The sequence below is a fragment of the Hemiscyllium ocellatum genome, chromosome 12 (assembly GCF_020745735.1).
Source record: "Hemiscyllium ocellatum isolate sHemOce1 chromosome 12, sHemOce1.pat.X.cur, whole genome shotgun sequence".
Taxonomy (NCBI): Eukaryota; Metazoa; Chordata; class Chondrichthyes; order Orectolobiformes; family Hemiscylliidae; genus Hemiscyllium; species Hemiscyllium ocellatum.
This window is the reverse complement of record NC_083412.1, coordinates 76,763,944-76,785,150: the sequence shown is the minus strand read 5'-3', so window position 1 is coordinate 76,785,150 and position 21,207 is coordinate 76,763,944. Positions and strand designations below refer to the sequence as shown.

The window sequence follows — 21,207 nt, the reverse complement described above, 5'->3', positions numbered from 1 at the left end:
AATTATTTTGGCAAGGATGCAACAAAATTATTGGGTTTCCAAACAGCTACCCTTAACTTAAACAAGAAGAACTATAATATCCTCGTGACTTGGTTTTTGCTGTAAAAGTTTGGACTTCTCTCCATTGTGGCCACTGTTATGTATTGCTAGAGTAATAAGCACTATATAAAAGAATAGTTATTGTATCAACTGATTAAGCATTTACTGAAGGTAGCACTTTTTAGAAAGAGTTTGGGAAGTGAACACCATAAAGTATAGCTTGGGTTGAAAGATATAGGTCACCCTGACATAAATGAGCATGTTTCAAAGCAATTCATTGCCTGAGGATGTTAGTTAAGTTTATTTTCATGATCTGGTCAGGTTACAAGTAATGGCAACAACAAAAATTAAAGATAAATAATACGATTGGGAGATTCTAAAATTAGAAATGCGTTGAAAAACATAATTTGATTGAAAACGTTCTTCCCTATTTATTAAACAACATTGGCAAATATAATTTACTATTGACCCATCAAGAAGTTTGCAGGAGGCTGAAAAAGAAGAAATTAAAGTTGATTTTAGGGACTTTTGCAAGTCCATTTTTTCTAAAGTCAGTAAAGTTTATCGTTTGGTCATCACCGTTTTGCTCCTGTTCCTGCACCATGCAGTCTTGTGTGACACAAATATTATATTGTTCCTATGTTCATGTTTAAACAGCTTTAACGGATAATTGCATCAAGCACCCACTGATCAGAAAGAATCTCTGTTACCCATGGTAATGTAGTCTGGAAACATGTATTTTCATGAGAAAAAAAATGGCCACGTTACTTTCCACCTTGTGTCTTCAACAAAATTTTTGATTAAGGAAAGGGTGAAGCCGTAGTTTAGCTTATGTATATTTAATTTCGGGGAGCCCTCAGGACCTCATTCCCAATACCTCCTTGACTTCAAAGGCACTTCTAGTTAGTTTACTTGCACCTTTACTTTGACAAAGATACTTTGCTAAAAAAAATGGAATTTAAATATTTTTGCATTTTTATTGTAAAATACAGTGCAGCATTAATTAAATCTTCCTCCCATTGAAGTCATTACTTGTTATACTGTCACATTCTGTGAACCCCTGTCATGCTACTGTATGGTTTATTTAATGGTCAATATTTTTCTTCATCTAAAACTAAACTGATAAGTTAGTAAACATGCAGTATTGGATTGGTGTAGTTTTAAAAACTGTCCTGTAGGGAGAATTAGTTTTCCTCCAGAATTTCTTGAGCAGTGCAGTATTTCTTTTTTGTAATCTCAAGGTTTATTTGCATTTAGTTTATGTCTTTGCTGAGGCACGGGAAGGAATACTGTCCACAACTGGAGCAGTCAGATCAGTGTGTTTAATGTCCTTTGTTATCATTAAAGTCATACACTATAGGATGAATTGCTTGCATTACTCCATACATGTTGCATAATTGACTATGAATTTGGTCTAGTTTGCAGTGTTGTAATGAAGTTTCACGCTATGATGCTTCATTTGAAGTGCACTGGCATCTTTCCTCTATGCTGTATTTGGAAATATGAAATATTTAGGCCCTAACATTAGAATGTGTGTGTAATTCATATATTTCCAAAGATTGTATTTTTGAATGATATCAAATAAATGTAATGTAGGAATTTCAAAAGCTTGGATGAGTGAAATTACACATTTTGTCACAAAGTACAGGCAGTAATTGTAACATGGGGTATGTGGAAAGCTTCACCACAAGCAGGCTATGTGTTGCCAGTAATCTGCGCCAGTAATCTGTATTAATTTGTTCATTTTGACCCATAGCAGCTGGTTGTGCATTCAATATCTTTAGGAAATCAAGTTGCAAGGGAAGATATTTGTTTTCAATGACAGTGTAAATAGGGGCTATAAGGTTTAAAAAACCTTTAACAGTTGGAGGACATGAATGTATTAGAATGGAATATATTTCATTGTGATAAGTAAGTGGGATAAATTCATGGCAGCTTTCAAATTTTTAGTTGCTAATCTTTATGCCTTGTGAGATTTTACTTAATGAAAAACATGTAAGTTAATAAAGAAGTGTAAATGGTGTAAAAAATCTGAAATACCGGAAATGCCGAGGAAGCTTGTCAGCATTTGAACAGTGGAGAAAATGGATTTATATTTTAGGTAAGAGCTTTATTGGTCGGAATAGTACTGCAGTAACCGTTTGCCAAGCCATAGTTAAGGACAAAGAGTTTGCAAATTTCTCCATATTGACAATATTCATAAGGAAAAAACATAATTAGTGATTCAAAATTGTGAAAAGTGCAGAATTCTTTGAGAAAACCGAGTTATCATGAAATAATTATCTATTAACATGTTTTCTATGTTTGTACTGCTCAGAGGACCTGCATTGGAAACATTTATTGCTTTGAAAAAGGATTAATCAACACTGCGTCCATAAAATACTGAATTATGAAAGCTTATTTGTTTCCTATATCATCAGTATTGTGGTTGTCGAATTTGCAAGTCTATTTTCAAATAACCAGGAACAGACCTTGATTTTTTTTTAAAGTTGTTCTTAATATCGGAGATTCGCGTAGCACACTTAGACTAAATTATTCTGTAGTCTGTTTTGAATCCTCATCAGATATGTTGACTCACAGACTCTCTAATTTTTGAAAAGATCATTGGTAACCTAACACATGAAAGTTCTGTTGAAATAGCTTTACTTGGAACACTTGTAAAATTACTTCCCATTAAAGAAATTTCTGTTACAACCCTCAATTTTCAGTTTTTACATTGCAAAGCAGCAGGAACTCTGCTTAAATGCTTTTATTTAATCATTTTATGCTTTACAATAATGCAGAAAATTATCTTGGTTTAAGCTGTAGAATCCAGGCTGTTGGTATTGTGTGTAGGTCTGAGAAGTGATGGTTGGCTTTATTTTGTATGGTTTTTGCTTTGACTTGCATTCATTTTCTACATTTATCCACTGGCTTTTTTTGCGTGTGTAAAACATGTTGGTGAAAAAAATTGAATGACCATTTTTGCCCATTTGCTATGGTTTCCAATTACACTGTTAAAGTATTTCATTCTGCCATTAAGTTTTCAGACACATTCGGCAAAATGTGGAAATCTCTCAATTTTTTTTCATGATAACAGCGGATTCTCATCACTTTGGCCGCTTTAATTGAAGATTTGTAAAGACTAGCTTGAGTTTAAATTTGTTCCCTTGGTATAACTAGCACAGACCAGGGCCTAATTTCTAGGGCCTAGGTATTACGTAATATGTTATATTTTTCAGGTACCCTTGGTTAATGACCTTGAATCTGCCATGCACCAGCTGCTGAAACAGCGGGCTGCCCGGTTTGTCCAGAGACGGCAAGATGATATTAAAGATGAATCATCGGAATATTCAAGCCATTCAAGTCAGTCCATCTTGAAGGTTTTTATTTTTCATTGAACAGCCTTGTTCGTTGTAATACGTTAGATTAATAAAAAAATGCTTATTAATCCAGCAGACAGGAATAGTTTAAAGTTACAAAGGGATAGTTTGATATGTTTTTGTTTAGATAGGGTTGGTGCAGCAAAATACCATATTTTGAGGATGTAATACGTTCAAATCATATGGGAAATGTTGATCAGCTGCTTCTTGTACTATGACATGATAAGTAACTTTGGCTCTGCTTTTGGGTCACAAGCATAATTCTAAAAGCAGTTTATTCATCTAGGGAGGAATTGGTTAAATTAAAATTTATGTTGCTTAGGTTTTTTTGCATTGAGGGTTCATTTCATCCTTCGATTACTCCCAGTTTTATCAGGTTATGATTTGAATATAAAGAAATTAGAGAAGGCTTGGCATGAACAGCTGATTTTACTGGCCGATTTCTTTCGGCACAAAACCCACGATTCATCAAATCCTGTTTGCTTATTTAGTACATTTTTGTTTACACTTCGGTGTGAAATGTTAAAATCTGTTAATTGACAGTTCAGCTGAGGGGAATAGATTGTTCAATGTTCCAAGTGTTCTAAAGCTAATCTCTCAACAAAGTTGTCTTATTAGAGCTCCTTGCTTATTTCTAATCTGAATTCAAAAGATACAGACATTAAGTGGTAATGTTGCACCATTGCCTGTGAGATTGTGTTTCCATGAATTGTTTTAATTTAACCACAAGTGCACATTTTAAAAATATAAAGCTTCACTGTTTCTTTCTCCTTGCTTACCTCTAACCAATTAAGCTTCAATGGTAATTGTATTAGTTCTTACTTAACCTGACTCCATTTACAAACACCTAATGGTGTGGGTTTCAATTGGCTTAAATTTTATGGTCACTGAAAATTGAGTTTAATGTTACATGAAACTGTTGTAAGAAATCTGTTGGTAATTTTGTTCACTTTACGTTTGCAGACAAAACCATTGTGACACCAAGTCTGGATGCATTTGGTCGCGACCGAGCTCTGTATCAAGAAAATGCTAAACAGCGAAGGATTGCAGAGAGAGAGGCTCGTAGGTATGATTGCATATTTAAAGTTAACCATTCTACATTTTTGAAAGCAGGCTTGTCTGATACCAGTATGGGGGGGTGCATAAAATTCTGCCAGCTAAGCATTTGTAAGACCAGTGCATGAATGTTGGAGCTTCATCTATTTACAATCCATGTTAATAACTTAAATGAAGACCCAGATTGCAGCTATATTTTGCTGTTGATGTGAGGATGAGTAAGAAAGCAAGTTGAGTGAATAAAATACTCTCCAAAGGGGCATAGGTTAAAGTGAGTGGGTAAGAAGTTGACAGATGGATATGATGTGCGAAAATGTAAAGTTGGGCACTTTGGTAGGAAGAACAGAAAAGCAGAATATTATTTAAATGAGAATCTGCAAAATTCTGTGGTGCAAAGGCACTAAAGTGTCATGATTTTCAAAAAATCATCAGGTACTACTTATAAGTAAGAAGACAAAGAAATGCTGCCCTAATTGCAAGGGAAATGAAGTATAAAAAAATGGGACAGTCTGCTATAATTATGCAGGGAATTGGTGCATTGGTGGAGTAACATGTAGTTTTGGTCACCTTGGTTAAGAAGGGATTTTAATGCATTGGAAATAGTTCAGGAAAGGGCACTAGACTGATTCCTGAAATGAAGGAAGTCTTTCAAGGAAAGTGTTGTGGGTTGGGTCTATACTCAACAGATTTTAGAACAATAAGAGTCAGTCTTATTGAGACATAAAGTTCTGAGGGTAAATGCTGAGGATGTTTCCCTCCAGGAAGGATCTAAAACTGAAGGGCACAGCTTTAAGATAAGGGATTTCCCAATTGGGATGGAGATGGGGAGGAATTTCTCTGGTTAGTATTTGGAATTCTCTTTTCCGTTGAGGAATGGAGGCAGAATCATTGATTACATTCAAGGTGGAGTAAGGCAGATGTTTGACAAAGGAGTTCAGGGTTATGGGATGCAAGTCAAAAAGTGGAATTAAGTCCATGGTCTGATCAACCATGATTTTATTGAATGATGCAAACGACTCAAGACCAAATACCGTACTCATCGTGTTTCTCATATCCTCATAAAGGTACGATCTTTGGTCCCTCGTACAAGCTCCATTCCCTAGCGCTCACCTCATCCTGGCAAATATTTGAGGTTGCACAGTGGTGTTATACTTGACCACGAGACGGTTGGCAGTACTTTTGTGCCATCATTAAGATCAACTCTTTCCATCACCTGACTATGCTGATATCTCTGTTCATCTGCTGATACTCTCATCCATGGTTTTGTTACCTCTAGACTTGACCATTTTCAACAAACTCTAAAGTGACTTCTCACATTTTTTATCCTCTATATAATTGAGGTGATCCATAACTCTGTTGCCAAATTCCTAACTCCCATCAAGTCCTGTTCAGTCATCATCCTTGGGCTCACCTAACCTGTATTGGTTCTTGTTGACACTTTTAGTTTAAAATTTTTAATTGTTGGTTTTCAAATCTCTCAATGGCTCTGCTCTTTACCGTCTGGGTAATTTTCTCCAGCCCTGCAGCTCCCTGAGGTACCTATACTGTTCCAATTCTGGCCTCTTGAGCATACCCAACTTTTAGTACACAACATACCTCAGTGTTCTGGGATATGAGCTCTGGGATTCTCTTACTACTTCCACTGTTTCTCTATTCCTTTTTCTTCCTATAAGACACTCCTTAAAATTTGCAGAACAAGGCTTTTTTCAGCTGCCTGAAAGCCACTTTATGTGGCTTAGTGTCAAATTTTGTTTAATGTTGTTCCTATGAAATGATTTGGAACGTTTTTACTTCGTTAAAAGTAGTGTATAAATGCAAGTCATTGCTGTCCTCAAGTGGGACTGAGGCCGCTACATTTATTTCTACGTCGTGCCAGGTATTTTGTACCATGTCTCCACCATGCTCATACACCATTTCAGATGGAACTTCAATTAAGTTGGAGCATTCACAATCATATTTGGTGTTTGTGAGCAAAAAATACCAAAGGTGTGTAAAAGCGAGTAGCTAATGGTTAAGACTCAAAAACTAACATTGTCATTGAGAGTACAAAGAAAAATTGAAAATTGAGGAAATTAAATGAGTGAAGTGCATATATTTTTGAGACATTCTATTGTTCTATAGTCTTAGAAGAAAAATGAATGTTGATAAGCAAATGGCCCTAATGAAAATGTCAGGCATTAGTTGTGGATTCTTAATTAATTAGAGCACGCCGAAGACTGGCCAGAGAACAAGCAGGAAAGATGGCAGAACACCATGAAGGTCTATCAAGTGATGATGAAGAAACTTCCACAGATATTAATAGCTTTAATATGGAAAACGGTATGCCTATTGCAAAATTTATTGAAATTATACTTCCATTGCAAAATCAATGAAAGCAATACTTAGAAAACTGTAAATGTTAAAGTTTTGTTGATGAAGGATATTATCTAGGAAAATGCACCCTTTCTCATTGGGAACTGTAATCCATTGCAGGGATTGAATTTATTTGCATTAACTTAATGTTTGTTTGTTTTCATATTTTTGGTAAGATTTTGTCCAAGGGTTGCTTCTGTGTAAGTGTGTATATGTAATGCAACAACCGATTTGCAATGAATATTTTAAAACACTAACATCTTTTGTAGATCGAATTGTTAATGAATCAAGAAAAGTATTTGAAGACGTCTTAGATGATTTCTGTACACTTGACTGCATTAAGACCCGATTTGAAGTCTGGCGAAAAATGTACTATGTTCATTATAAAGATGCATATATTGGTCTCTGCCTTCCAAAACTGCTTAATCCACTTATTCGGTTGCAACTCATCAAATGGAATCCTTTTGAGGTGAGACCTGGAAATTGCTTGGGTTAAAAAAAATTGTGGCTCAGAGGTGTTCAGAATTTATCAAAGCATTCTATAGTGGAGCATTGTTATTGCTTTAGGAATGTAATCTTTCCCAATCTCCCACCAGGAAGGATAAAAACTTGGTGAATCAAGTGGAGTGTTCTTGATCTTTTGTTCAAGAATTATTCAAGATTAACACTAGTAGAAAAGCTTGTACAGATTTAAAAAATAGTGTGCAGCTGAGAAGGAATGGGCTGAAAGGAGCATAACTTATACAGATAATTTATTCATCTGAAAATTGGTCTACATGTTTGTTTATGTAAATAAAAGTACTGTTGTTTGAAGGGGACAGTAAAATGAAAGGCAGTCACTTCTAGTATTTGTTACGGGGTTGAATCTACAGCAGCAGCAAGCTGACAATTTTTTAAACTTGTGTGACTGTGTCACCTGTTCTGAAATGGTAACCCCCGTCTATCTCAGCAAAGCCAAACTGATTGATTGATTGTTTTGTTCACATGGTTTGAAAAGGGAATGAAGATCCAAAATAGCAGGAGTTTTGTCCATGTGCTTAGAGTTCAACTCTGTGTTTTCTGCATTTCATACCCTTTACCGGCCTCGAGAGTAGTGTACCCTGTTTTCTGATTAATGTATTTTGCTGTGTATCAGGTGAATGTAGTTCTACCCATTACCCATCCATAGACTAATCTGAATGCATCCTTTCAATGACGTGGTGCATGACATTTCGACCTGATTTGATGGGCCTGAATTTCTTTTTAGAAACCAAAGTCTAGTTTGCCAATCAAATTTTATTTTTTAAAAAAGCCAAATCTTATAACCATCCTGAAATATTCATGTAATGTTTTCAGCTTTTTTTAATTACTTATTTATAATGAGGGAATCCCTTGCTTAGGCCAGCATTTGTTTCCCAGCCCTAACTGCCTTTGAAAAGGTAGTGGTACAGTAAGGTGTCTTCTTGAACTGCTGCTTTTACTGCAGGGAGGAACTAGGTGACATTTGTTTACTTTAAACTGCAAAGCTTATAATGAACATTTTTCAGAAAATGAAATGGCAATTAATGGCTATTCCAATGCTTTGTGTTCTATCTGGTAGAAAAATACAAATTGCATAATCACTGTTTTTCCAATAGCCAAATTGTCGTGACTTTGAAAGTATGCTCTGGTTCGAATCATTGCTGTTTTACGGATGTGAAGAAGGGCAGGATCCTCAGATGGATGATGTTGACACATACCTATTGCCTGCAATTGTAGAAAAAGTGGTTTTACCAAAACTGACAGGTAATTAAAGCTTCAATAATAAAAGTTGCAATCGAATGTCTTATCCAAATAACGCATCCTCTAAATTGCCCAACATTTCCCCATTTCAGCATTGTTATCTATCTATATCCAGTTAGTTGTTAAAGTAGCTGCTATGATCAAAATGCAAATATCTTGACAAATGTAAGTTCACATTGTGTTTTATTGGAACGTGTTGCTTAACAAGACAAGAAATGTGAACTCTTGTGGTTGACAGTGATACAATTGTCTTTTTTTTAAATCAAGAAATGGTGAGGTAAAGTAGAGAAAAGTTTTTAACTGATTGCTTTTAAAGAGGTCATGATTGCATGAGGTCTAGCCTCGTGCAGGGTTTGGCATTAATACAAATTGTCATACAGTCATTGCAGAAGTACTCAGTTACTGCTAGAATAACTGGTTGGTGTAATAACAGAAAATAAACTTGTTCCTCAATAACTCAATAATTCCGATACTTAAAAATGAAGTGATCCTGACTTTTCTGATCTAAGTACTGTTACAATTGCACATTATAATATTGGCATTAATATTGCACGTTGTTTCAATCTTTATCCATAATCAAAACAATTGTATACTTTTCAAAAATTTTCCTCAAACTAGATAACTCAGTACCAAAAAATTTCAAGCAGGAAGAACATGTTTTTTAATCCCCGCCCTAGGTCTAGCAGAAAATGTTTGGGATCCTCTGTCATCGTCTCAGACATCCAGACTGGTCAAATTAATACTGAAGTTAGTTGAAGGGTATCCTTCAGTTGTAAATGGAGAAAATAAATACACGCAGGTATGTTTTTGTTACCTTTTCTGTTCATCCTTTTCTGCTCTGGCGGAGAAGGTTAAGGGGCAATTTTAGAGAAATGTTTAGTGTAAATGAAGAGAGTCTGTTTCCTTAGACAGAAGGATGGATCATTAGGGTTGTATGCTTTAGGTGATTGACAAAAGAACCAAAGGTGACATAAAATGTTTTGCACGGAGAGTTGTTATAGAGCCATACAGCATGGAAGCAGACTCTTCGGTCCAATCGGTCCATGCTGAATATAATCCCAAATTAAACTAGTTCCACTTGCCTGCTCCTAGCCATATCCTTCCAAATCTTTCCTATTTATGTATCCATCCAAATGTCTTTTAAATGTTGTAATTGTACCCACATCCACCACTTCCTCAGGAAGTTCATTCCACACCCGTACCACCCTCTGCATAAAAGATTTGCCTCCTGTTGTTTTTTAAATTTCTCTCCTCTCACCTTAAATATGTGTTCCCTTGTCTTGAAATTCCCACCTTAGAGTTGATGGCAGTTGGCTTTTGGCTATCTACACCTCTCATTGTTTTATAAACCCTCTATCAGGTCACCTCTCAACCTCCTGTATTCCAGTGAAAAAAGTCCCAGATTATCCTACCTTCCTTAATAACGCAAATCTTCCATACCTGACAAAATGCTGGACAAGCTGAACCTTGTCCAGCTTGGTAGTAGTCATGATTTGGAGATGCCGGTGTTGGACTGGGGTGTACAAAGTTAAAAATCTCACAACACCAGGTTATAGTCCAACAGGTTTAATTGGAAGCACACTTGCTTCCGGATTCACCTGATGAAGGAGCGTCGCTCCGAAAGCTAGTGTGCTTCCAGTTAAACCTGTTGGACTATAACCTGGTGTTGTGATTTTCAGCTTGGTAGTATCCTTTATAAAACTAGGCGATCAGAACTGGAATATATGCCCTGAAAGGCTGACAGAAACAGTTTTATGAGTAACTTTCAAAAGTGTACTGAATAAAGAAAAAGGGATAAAACTGTTTGTCTCCCTGTACTGAAAGATGTCGTAATGGGCTAAATGGCACCTATCTGCATAAATCTAAGATTGCATTTAAATTTTGATGTGAGCAGAAATAAAAGCAAACTATAATTAAGGTGCTTGAGAAGTGATCCCAAAGAATCAAATTGGTTATGCAGATAGATAATGCGTTGTACACTTATGTGAGGAGCAAGATGGCTAGAGTAGGGTAGAGCCGATCAGGGGTAGTGGAGGGAACTTGCATCCAGAGTCAGAGAAAGTGGCGGAGGTCCCTAATGAGCACTTTTTTGGATTAGATTGCTTAGTGTGGAAACAGGCCCTTCGGCCCAACAAGTCTACACCGACCCTCCTAAGAGCAACCAACCCAGACCTATTCCCCTACATTTGCCCCTTCACCTGACACTACGGGCAATTTAGCATGGCCAATTCACCTGACCTGTACATCTTTGGACTGTAGGAGGAAACCGGAGCACCCGGAGGAAACCCAAACAGACTCGAGGAGAATGTGCAAACTCCACACAGACAGCTGCCCAATGGTGGGAATTGAACCGAGGTCTCTGGCACTGTGAAACAGCATTGCTAACCACTGTGCCACCGTGTCACTCAGTTTTTCAGTATTCTCAACTGAGAGGGATTTTGATGTTTCTGAGGGCAGCGTTAAACAGACTGATATGCTCGAACAGGTTGATGTTTAGAATAAAGGTGTGCAGAAAATTTTGAAACTCATAATGATAGATAAATCCCCTGGGTCAGCTAGGATATTCCCTAGATTACTCGAGGAAGCAAGGGAAAAGATTGCTGCACCTTTGGTGATGATCTTTGCATCCTCACTGTCCACTGGAGTAGTGTCAGATGATTGGAGGGTGGTAAATGTTATTCCTTTGTCCAAGAAAGGGAATGGAGATAACCCTGGGAATTACAGACCAGTGAGTCTCGCGTTTGTCATGGGTAAAGTATTGTAGAGGATTCTGAGAGACCGGATTTATGATTACTTGGAAAAACGTAGTTTGATTAGAGATAGCATACCTTTGTGAGGGACAGGCCATGTGTCACAAACCTTATTGAATTTTTTGAGGATGTGGCAAAACACATTAAAGTTAGAGCAGTGGATGAGGTGCACATGGATTTTAGCAAGGTAAGGTTCCCCATGGTAGGCTCATTCAGAATGTAAGGTGGCATGAAAATCTGTTTGTCTGGATACAGAATTGGCTGGCCCACAAAAGACAGAAGATGGTGGTAGATGGAAAGTATTCAGCCTGGAGCTCTGTGACTAGTGATGTTCCACAGGGATCAGTTCTGGGACCTCTATTCTTCATGATTTTTATAAATGACTTGAATGAGGAAGTGGAAGGGTGGTATATTAAATTTGCTGATGACATGAAGTTTAGTGGAGTGGTAGATAGTGTGGAGGGCTGTTGCAGTTTGCAACGAGACATTGACAGGACGCAGAACTGGGCTGGTAAGTGGCAGATGGAGTAGAACCTGGACAAGTGTGAGTCATTCACTTTGGAAGGTCGAATTTGAATGCAGAATGCCGGGTTAAAGGCAGGATTCTTGGCAGTGTGGAGGAACAGAGGGATCTTGGGGTCTATGTCTATAGATCCTTCAAAGTTGCCGCCCATGTTGATTGGGTTGTCAAAAAGGCGTATGGTGTTTTGGCTTTCATTAGCAGGCCATGATATGAAGATGCTGGTATTGGACTGCGGTAGATAAAGATAAAATTGCACAACAGCAGGTTACAGTCATCAGGTTTATTTGGAAGTACTAGCTGTTGTGGTTCTTTTCGCTGACAAACAGAACCACAACAACGAGCACCCGAGCTACAAATCTTCTCTCAAACTTTGAACACCTATGGAAGTACTAGCTTTCAGAGTGCTGCTACTTAATCAGTTAGCTGTGGAGCAGGATCATAAGACACACACGTGCAACTGATACGATATATTGAGCAAACAAAGATTGCTGTTAAGTCTTCATCTTTTAGAATGGGTTGCAGGTTTCAGTTCAATAATATGTAAATCCCAGCACTACTTTCCAGTCACATTCTCGAGATAACTTAAGGTTTTATAAAAAAAAAATGACATCCATGTAACATTTTATAAATTCCTACTTTGGAAATAGAACCAGTCTGACTCAAGATTGGGATACAGACAGACTCTAACCTCACACCGTCAGTGCATTGCCTGAGCTGAGATGTCACCTTTTTTTTATAAAACCTTAAGTTATCTTGAAAATGTGACTGGAAGGAAGTTAATGAATTGAAACCTGCAATCCATTCTAAAAGATGAAAATCTTAACGGCAATCTAGATTGTCTAATATATCATATCAGTTGCATGCATGATACAGTGATCCTTTACTATAAATTCTATGTCTTATGATCCTGCCGCATAGCTACTGATGAAGGAGCCGTGCTCCGAAAGCTAGTACTTCCAAATAAACCTCTTGGACCATAACCTGATGATGTGTGATTTTTAATTTCATTAGCAGCAGATTAAGTTTAAGAGCCACATGGTTATGCTGCAGTTGTATAAAGTCCTGGTTAGACCACACTTGAAATATTGTGTTCAGTTCAGGTCGCCTCATTATAGGAGAAAGTGAAGTCTGCAGATGCTGGAGATCAGAGCTGAAAATGTGTTGCTGGAAAAGCGCAGCAGGTCAAGCAGCATCCCAGGAACAGGAGAGGGGCTTATGCCTGAAACGTTGAATCTACTGTTCCTTGGATGCTACCTGACCTGCTGCGCTTTTCCAGCAATACATTTTCAGCTTGCCTCATTATAGTAAGGATGTGAAGGCTTTAGAGAGGGTGCAGTGGAGACTTACTGGGATGCTGCCTGGACTGAAGGGCATGTCTTATGAAGAAAGGTTGAGGGACCTAGGAATTTTCTAATTGGAACGAAGAAAGATGAGAGGGGACCTCGTAGAGATGTACAAGTTGAGAGGCATAGATACAGTGAATAGCCAGAGACTTGTTCCCAGAGTGGAAATGGCTATTACGAGGGGTATAATTTTAAGGTGATTGGAGGAAAGTTTAGGGGAGATGTCAGAGGTAAATTCTTTACAGAGTGGTGGGTGCATAGAATGCACTGCCAGCATTGGTAGTAGAGTCAGATAACATTCGGGACATTTAAGCGACTCTTGGATGAGCACGTGGAAGATAGCACAATGAAGGATATGTAGATTAGTCTGATATTAGAGTGGAATAAAAGATCGGCACAACATTGTGGGCTGAAGGACCTGTACAATGCTGTACTGTTTTATGTTCTCTTAATAGATGTAGAGCACATTAACAATACTGACCATTTTGAAATTATGGGTGATGGATTTTGCGATGGCTTAATTGTTTGACAGCAGTGACCGATGATATATGAAAATGCGCTCACACCAATTCTTGTGTACTGTCAGGAGGGAAGGATTGATGGGACACTAGTAAAATCTCCCTTTGAATAGTACTGTATAATTTTTTAGCTCGAGGCTAAATATCAGATTTGTGGTTCACCTGTTCAATGGCGTAACTGATGGTGCTGCACTCCTTCAGTACTGAACTGAAGCATTAGCCTAGGGCAGCACGGTGGCACAGTGGCTAGCACTGCTGCCTCACAGCGTAAGAGACCTGGGTTCAATTTCCGCCTCAGGCGACTGTCTGTGTGGAGTTTGCACATTCTTCCCTGTTTGCTTGGGTTTCCTCTGGGTGCTCTGGTTTCCTCCCACAGTCCAAAAATGTGCAGGTTAGGTGAATTGGCTGTACTAAATCGTCTGTAGTGTTAGGTGAAGGGGTAACTGTAGGGCAATGGGTCCAGGTGGGTTGCAATTTGGCTGGTCGATGTGGACTTGTTGGGCCGAAGGGCCTGTTTCCACACTGTATGTAATCTAATTATATTTAAATTCTTTCAAATGGAGAAGACATGAGCTTTAGTTCAGGGTTAGACAGTTATTGCTGACTGGTAATTTTAATATATGCTTAATGTATATTAATCCTTTAACATTATTTTACTGTGTTCATACTTTAATTTTGTAAGTGTTAATTGTGTACAATGCCAGCACACTGATTGTTTTAATTTGAAAAGAATAAACCACTTCAAATTTTCTCAGACTTTACTAAAGACCATCATCTTGAGAATCAGGAAAGCAGTGGATGAAGATGTTTTTGTGCCACTTTATCCAAAGAGGTATGTTTACTTTTTTCAAATCTACAGATTTTTATTTCTTGGATTTCAAAATCTCAAACCTTAGTGTTCCTACTGTATTTTATGCTTAACTTACATAACATTTTGACTCCTTTTTACTTATTTCAAGCGATATATGGAGCACAGAATTTTATGACACGCTCTCTTGCATTAAAATCAACTTTTGGCGGGAAGTTATTTCTTGAATTTAAATTCACTTGGTAAATTACCAAAACTGATTGGTCCAAATATTTTTGCAATCTCCTGAATTATCCAATGTACAACTAATTTTATCTAATGACACTGTAATGCTTTACTGTCCTGCCATTTTATCCAGACTGGGATGTAACAAGATTTCTCTTCAAACCAACAGTATATTAATTTGAATATGAACTTATGATTGTGCAATTTTCCTTGCCTTATTCCAATACGGTTGAATTCTGTAAGATATTGCAAACCAGTTCCACAACACTGTGGTTTTGATGCCAAACTGTTGCCCCAAACTTGCATTGAATCATAGAAGTGAGCAACTTCTGGTTGATGATTTAGTTAGATGATAACCAAATCATCTGGCAGCTTGACTAAGGAAATTACTTTCCTGTTGATTGTTACTTCGGTGAGTAATCTAACCGCTTCACATTTTTTTCTATATCCGTTACCTCATTTGATAATAAATTGAGCTCCATAAATATCTTCAGTGATGATCCAGGAATCCACCTTTATATCTCTCCTCCAGTTCAAGAATATTTTGTATTCTGGCTATTTGCTTGTTCTGGATGTAATTGTCTGTTCAGTGTTGTTACCCACATGCACATTAATACATTATTGTTTATGGTATTCACTTGTAATATTTACATAAGAGAATATGGAAACCTTAAGAGTGTGTTAGAAACTCAAATATTTTCCTGTTGAAAACACTTGCAATGCAGAAACTTAGTGTAGAACATAGAAAAATACAGTGCAGTACAGGCCCTTCGGCCCTCGATGTTGCGCTGATCCAAGCCCACCTAACCTACACTAGTCCACTTTCCTCCATATGCCTATCCAATGCCCGTTTAAATGCCCATAAAGAGGGAGAGTCCACCGCTGTTATTGGCAGGGCATTCCATGAACTCACGACTCGTTGAGTAGAGAATCTACCCCTAACATCAGCCTTATACCTACCACCCCTTAATTTAAAGCTATGCCCCCTCGTAATATCTGACTCCATACGTGGAAAAAGGTTCTCATGGTCAACCCTATCTAAACCCCTAATCATCTTGTACACCTCTATCAAGTCACCCCTAAACCTTCTTTTCTCCAATGAAAACAGCCCCAAGTGCCTCAGCCTTTCCTCATACGATCTTCCTACCATACCAGGCAACATCCTGGTAAACCTCCTTTGCACCCGTTCCAGTGCCTCCACATCCTTCCTATAGTATGGCGACAAAACTGCACACAATACTCCAGATGCGGCCGCACCAGAGTCTTATAGAACTGCAACATGACCTCAGGACTCCGGAACTCAATTCCTCTACCAATAAAAGCCAGTACGCCATATGCCTTCTTCACAGCACTATTTACCTGGGTGGCAGCTTTCAGAGATCTGTGTACATGAACACCAAGATCCCTCTGCTCATCCACACTACCAAGTATCCGACCATTAGCCCAGTACTCCATATTCTTGTTACTCTTACCAAAGTGAATCACTTCACACTTAGCTATATTGAACTCCATTTGCCACCTTTCTGCCCAGCTCTGCAGCTTATCTATATCCTGCTGTAACCTGCCACATCCTTCCTCACTGTCAACAACTCCAGCGACTTTCGTATCATCCGCAAAGTGTACCAAGTACTAATTTATGGAATTCAATTACTTTTGTAGTTTGAGTGCTTGGTAACATGAAACCTGTGCACGTGCAAGATAGTTGGTCTAATTTAATGCTGCATGTGTATTTTTGCATCGTTTAACTTGTGTGGGTGAAGGCATACTACCTGTGAACTGGAATGAAATATGTGAAATACTGTGCTTTTAGATTAATGCTTCTCTACTCACATGCTACATATGAATTTTTTTGCTACTCAACGTTTTTCTGTCTGTATTGGAATGTGTTGTGCCTTGTGTCTGGGAAAATAGTATGGTGCATTTTATACAGGTAAAATATAGTATTCCAATTTTTGATGTAATTTGAACTCCCTCATGAATGCTACCATTATAAAGTCAGATCCCATTGGGTAGAATTTTACATGTCCCATGGTGACATGCTTGAAGTAAGGGGTACCAGTAATATAGTGGAAGAACTGATTCCCCATCAGTTTCCTGCTGCTGGACAGATTTCTCAAGGCAGTCAGGTGGGTGAATTAGGATCAAGCAAGCAGTGCCATGTATTTATGAGAGCCTGTTCAGCAGTCCATAGACCTCTCTTTTATACAGTTTTAGTATTTTCCCCAGGGCACTCAGGTTCCATAGAGGGTCCACAGTTTGACTACTCAAAGAAACCAAGAATTGAGCAGCAGTTGTCTGTAACGGTCGTCATGGAATACTGCATCATTTGCAAGCAGGAGGTCTCAGGTGAAATATCTGAAGGCTTCGAACCTTCAACTGGGATTGCTGAGTGGAAGATCTATGTGGAGGGTTGAAATTGAATGATTATCTCCTTGGTCCCTTGCTGCATATACCGGCCATGTATGTGTGATGAGAACTATTGCAACAAATGATGGATCTGAGTACTTAAGTTTGGCTGCTCCAGTCTGGTAGTAGTTGAGTGAGAGACTGCATCAACTACACAAGGCCTAGCAACTGGCAGAGAAGCACCAGTGACACATGATGTCTACATGGAGGTTACATAGTGACAGTAAGGCAGCTGAATGTTCAAAGGAATCTGTACCCAGCTCAGAGAGTACAGAGGCTAAGCTACATAGATGTAATGGGACACAAGTATCTCGGAAGATCACACTTGTAAAGTTGGGAGCGGTTGTTGATATGCACAGTATGCTGTAGAAGAATTAGGCCCACTGAAGTGTGATGGGTGGTCATTGCCTTGTCAGTGAAGTGACTGTACTGCTTAATTCGTGGACTACAGAACCTTTCTAAGGGTTGACTTGGGTTTCTGGTTGACATCTCACAGATGTCCTATTGTTGGCTGTTTATTGCAACAAGTGTTTTGTTTGAGAGGGCAGGGAAATGCATAGGGTTTTTCTCTGATTGAGCAAGAGAGTCTAGGAGAATAATTGGATTGACTCCATGACAGGACTCCCTCAGGTTTGGTCTTCAGAGACTAACAGGCTGCTTGTGTTTAGTCATCAACTCTCTTTCACAGCAGCTAGGTATGTCTGTGATCAGCTAAGTCTTTCACTCCATCACAGTTTAAAATGTCGGTGACTGCTGCAGAAGGATTCTCCAGATGTACACAAGGTTCCCAGAAACTTACATTACTTAATAAAAGCAAAGTACTGCAAATTCTGGAAAATGTTCCAAAAAAGGCAGTCCAGACTCGAAATATTAACTTTGTTTATCCACGGATGCTGCCAGACTTGCTGAATGTTTTCAGCTGCTATGATTTGATTTGTTTGTGCGAAGTCATCCCCTTTCTGGACAACAGCTTACCTACTAAATATATGTCAGCTCACATTAGTGCTAAATCCCAAAACCAAGGCTGAGGACTACATTCACCTGCAGACAAGAAGAGTGAACATTCAGCAGATAGTTTGGCTTATAAACTAATGGTCCAGCACTGAGGTTATTCTGAAGATCCCTTTAATGCGGTCTTCAAGGGTCTCCCATATTGTGATTATGTGTACAATGCTCTGCGGCAAAGAGAAGTTGAACTGACAATGAACTACAGGAGTGGGCATACTGCTACCTTCAAGGAAGAGGATGAGGGAGAAATACATCTGGACCCAATATCCGGTGACCATGCAGATGTAAGAATGATGGCCTTGATCATTAACCCACAACAAAGGACACATTTGACTCACTCGTTTGCAAAAGTATACTCAAAGTCCTTGTCATAAATGCATGTCTCCAAGTAGAGATGTGGCTTTTAATAAAATTCATCCCTGTCAGGAGTTCTATGATGAGCTTTCTTTGTAAGACAAATCCTTCGTCCCAGGAATCGCATGGCAATCTTTCTCTGAACTACATCCAATACAAAGAGACAAAAACAGTATACGGTATGCTGTTATATCACAGTATAGTTTTGGAATTGCTGTACTTCTGTACTCTTATTCTCTATCCCTCTTGCAATAAAATGCAATATTTATTTCTTCACCTAATTACTTGGACAGGAGAAGACCAGAAAGGTTGATAAGGACAATATGGCTGGCAGTGATCAATGAAGTAAGCATTTGCAGGAATGGTCACATTAACATTGGTCCAAATCTAGAAGTGCTATAAAGACTTTGTGAGGTTGGCAAGGAGAGTAGCTTGCATGATGATGAAGCATTAGCTCTGCACATTCTTTAATATGTTGATCTTGTGATACAAGACAAGGTAGCTGACCTCTTTACAATGACTCAGAGGTCACAGGGTACATTGAGCTGTGGAATGGCTTTGTACCAAAGGATCACGGTCAGAGGTGCTGGCTGCAGTTCCAAACATGAATGAGAAGATTAAAAAAAGGCACTTGCCATGGATTTCAACAAATATATTGAGGCGCACAAAGCAAGCACAGTGGCTTATATGAAATAAAAATCACCCACTAACTATGTGCAATTATGTGACAATCTGTGTGCTCAAGCATTGTGATACGCTAGTGACTGCGACAAATGTGGAGGTGGTCTGCTGGTTTTGCTGCAGCATTGCATTGGATACCCACAGCAGGCACCCTTTGGGTGAGCAAGCTATACCGCCTGTCTTTATGCAGAGACTATCTCTCATCAGATATGGCTGCTGCATTTGTTTCACTGCCAAAGGAAGTGTGTGTGTCCACCATAAGTGGCATTAGAGCTTTACTGCTGCTCATTATGCATTTGGTAGTCCTTTCCTTGTATTCCTCTGCATTGCTGAGCCTATTCTCTAAAAAGAGCTGAATGCAACTGTCAATCTTTCCTTTAACTCTGCCTGATCCATCGTCTGCATTCTCTATTTGTAATCGTAGCAGCTTTTAATATAGCACTATTAAAGCCCATGATGGCTCAAGTTGACATCTGCCACCTGTTGTTGACCAACTCCCTTGCTAGCCAAGCACTAATTGGCCACATTGAAGATGTCAGGGAAATTTTCATGACGCGCAAGTGTTGGCAGCATTGTAACTTTACATTACTAGATAAATAAAACTTTTATTTAAATATGTATATTGGTTTAAGAAAATAAATATTTTATTACAATCAATTTACAATTTAAGTACAGCTGTTATTACCAGATTTAACATTCATTGTTTCGTGATGGAAAAGTTTTTAGCTGAAAGCTCGGCTCATTGAGCTCAGGTAGTAGGTGACCCAGATAACACCTCCAGTCACTCCAACTCCCAACTTAGTGGGGAGATAGTGGTGGAATGGTAATATCAGTTGCTAGTATTTCAGAATCAAAACAGAAATTGCTGGAGAAACTCGGCAGATCTGATAGTATTTGTGGAGAGAAAGCAGAATTAACATTTTCGGTTCCAGTGACTCTTATTCAGAACAGACCCATTCAAGACCTGTTCTGAAGGAGGGTCACTCCACCTGAACCACTTTGCCTTCTCGCCACAGATGCTGTCAGACCTGAGTTTGCCCAGCAATTTTTGTTTCTGAATTCTAGCACCTGCAGTTCTTTGGTTTTTTTTCTGTTTAATAATTTAGAACATCAGGGTAATGTTTTGGACAATATGGGTTTGAATCTTATTCTCATAGATGGTGAAGTTTAAATTCAATAATACTCTTCAAAGTTTAGGAGAAGATTTGTAGCTCGGGTGCTTGTTGTGGTTGTTCGCCGAGCTGGGAATTTGTATTGCTGACGTTTCGTCCCCTGTCTAGGTGACATCTTCAGTGCTTGGAAGCCTCCTGTGAAGCGCTTCTGTGATCTTTCCTCCGGCATTTGTAATGGTTTGAATCTGCCGCTTCCGATTGTCAGTTCCAGCTGTCCGCTGCAGTGGCCGGTATATTGGGTCCAGGTCGATGTGCTTATTGATTGAATCTGTGGTTGAGTGCCATGCCTCTAGGAATTCCCTGGCTGTTCTCTGTTTGGCTTGTCCTATACTAGTAGTGTTGTCCCAGTCGAATTCATGTTGCTTGTTATCTGCGTGTGTGGCTACTAAGGATAGCTGGTCGTGTCGTTTCGTGGCTAGTTGGTGTTCATGGATGTGGATCGTTAGCTGTCTTCCTTTCCGTCCTATGTAGTGTTTTGTGCAGTCCTTGCATGCAAAACCAATGTAGTGTACAAAATCCCATGCAAGGACTGCACAAAGCACTACATAGGACGGAAAGGAAGACAGCTAACGATCCGCATCCATGAACACCAACTAGCCACGAAACGACACGACCAGCTATCCTTAGTAGCCACACACGCAGATAACAAGCAACATGAATTCGACTGGGACAACACTACTAGTATAGGACAAGCCAAACAGAGAACAGCCAGGGAATTCCTAGAGGCATGGCACTCATCCACAGATTCAATCAATAAGCACATCGACCTGGACCCAATATACCGACCACTGCAGCGGATAGCTGGAACTGACAACCGGAAGCGGCAGAGACAAACCACTACAAATGCCG

General features: G+C 38.9%; 1 protein-coding gene across 2 annotated transcripts in view; it reads left to right on the top strand.

The window, feature by feature from the left end:
- The window catches only part of paxbp1 (PAX3 and PAX7 binding protein 1), a 51,020-nt gene that overhangs the window by 16,152 nt on the left and 13,661 nt on the right, over window positions 1-21,207 (top strand). For both annotated transcript variants that reach the window (XM_060833737.1, XM_060833736.1), the window contains exons 8-14: window positions 3,261-3,384; window positions 4,365-4,467; window positions 6,661-6,776; window positions 7,079-7,278; window positions 8,426-8,573; window positions 9,248-9,369; window positions 14,460-14,536. In XM_060833737.1, coding sequence (XP_060689720.1) covers window positions 3,261-3,384; window positions 4,365-4,467; window positions 6,661-6,776; window positions 7,079-7,278; window positions 8,426-8,573; window positions 9,248-9,369; window positions 14,460-14,536 — 890 coding nt within the window. The remainder of the gene's footprint in view (window positions 1-3,260; window positions 3,385-4,364; window positions 4,468-6,660; window positions 6,777-7,078; window positions 7,279-8,425; window positions 8,574-9,247; window positions 9,370-14,459; window positions 14,537-21,207) is intronic.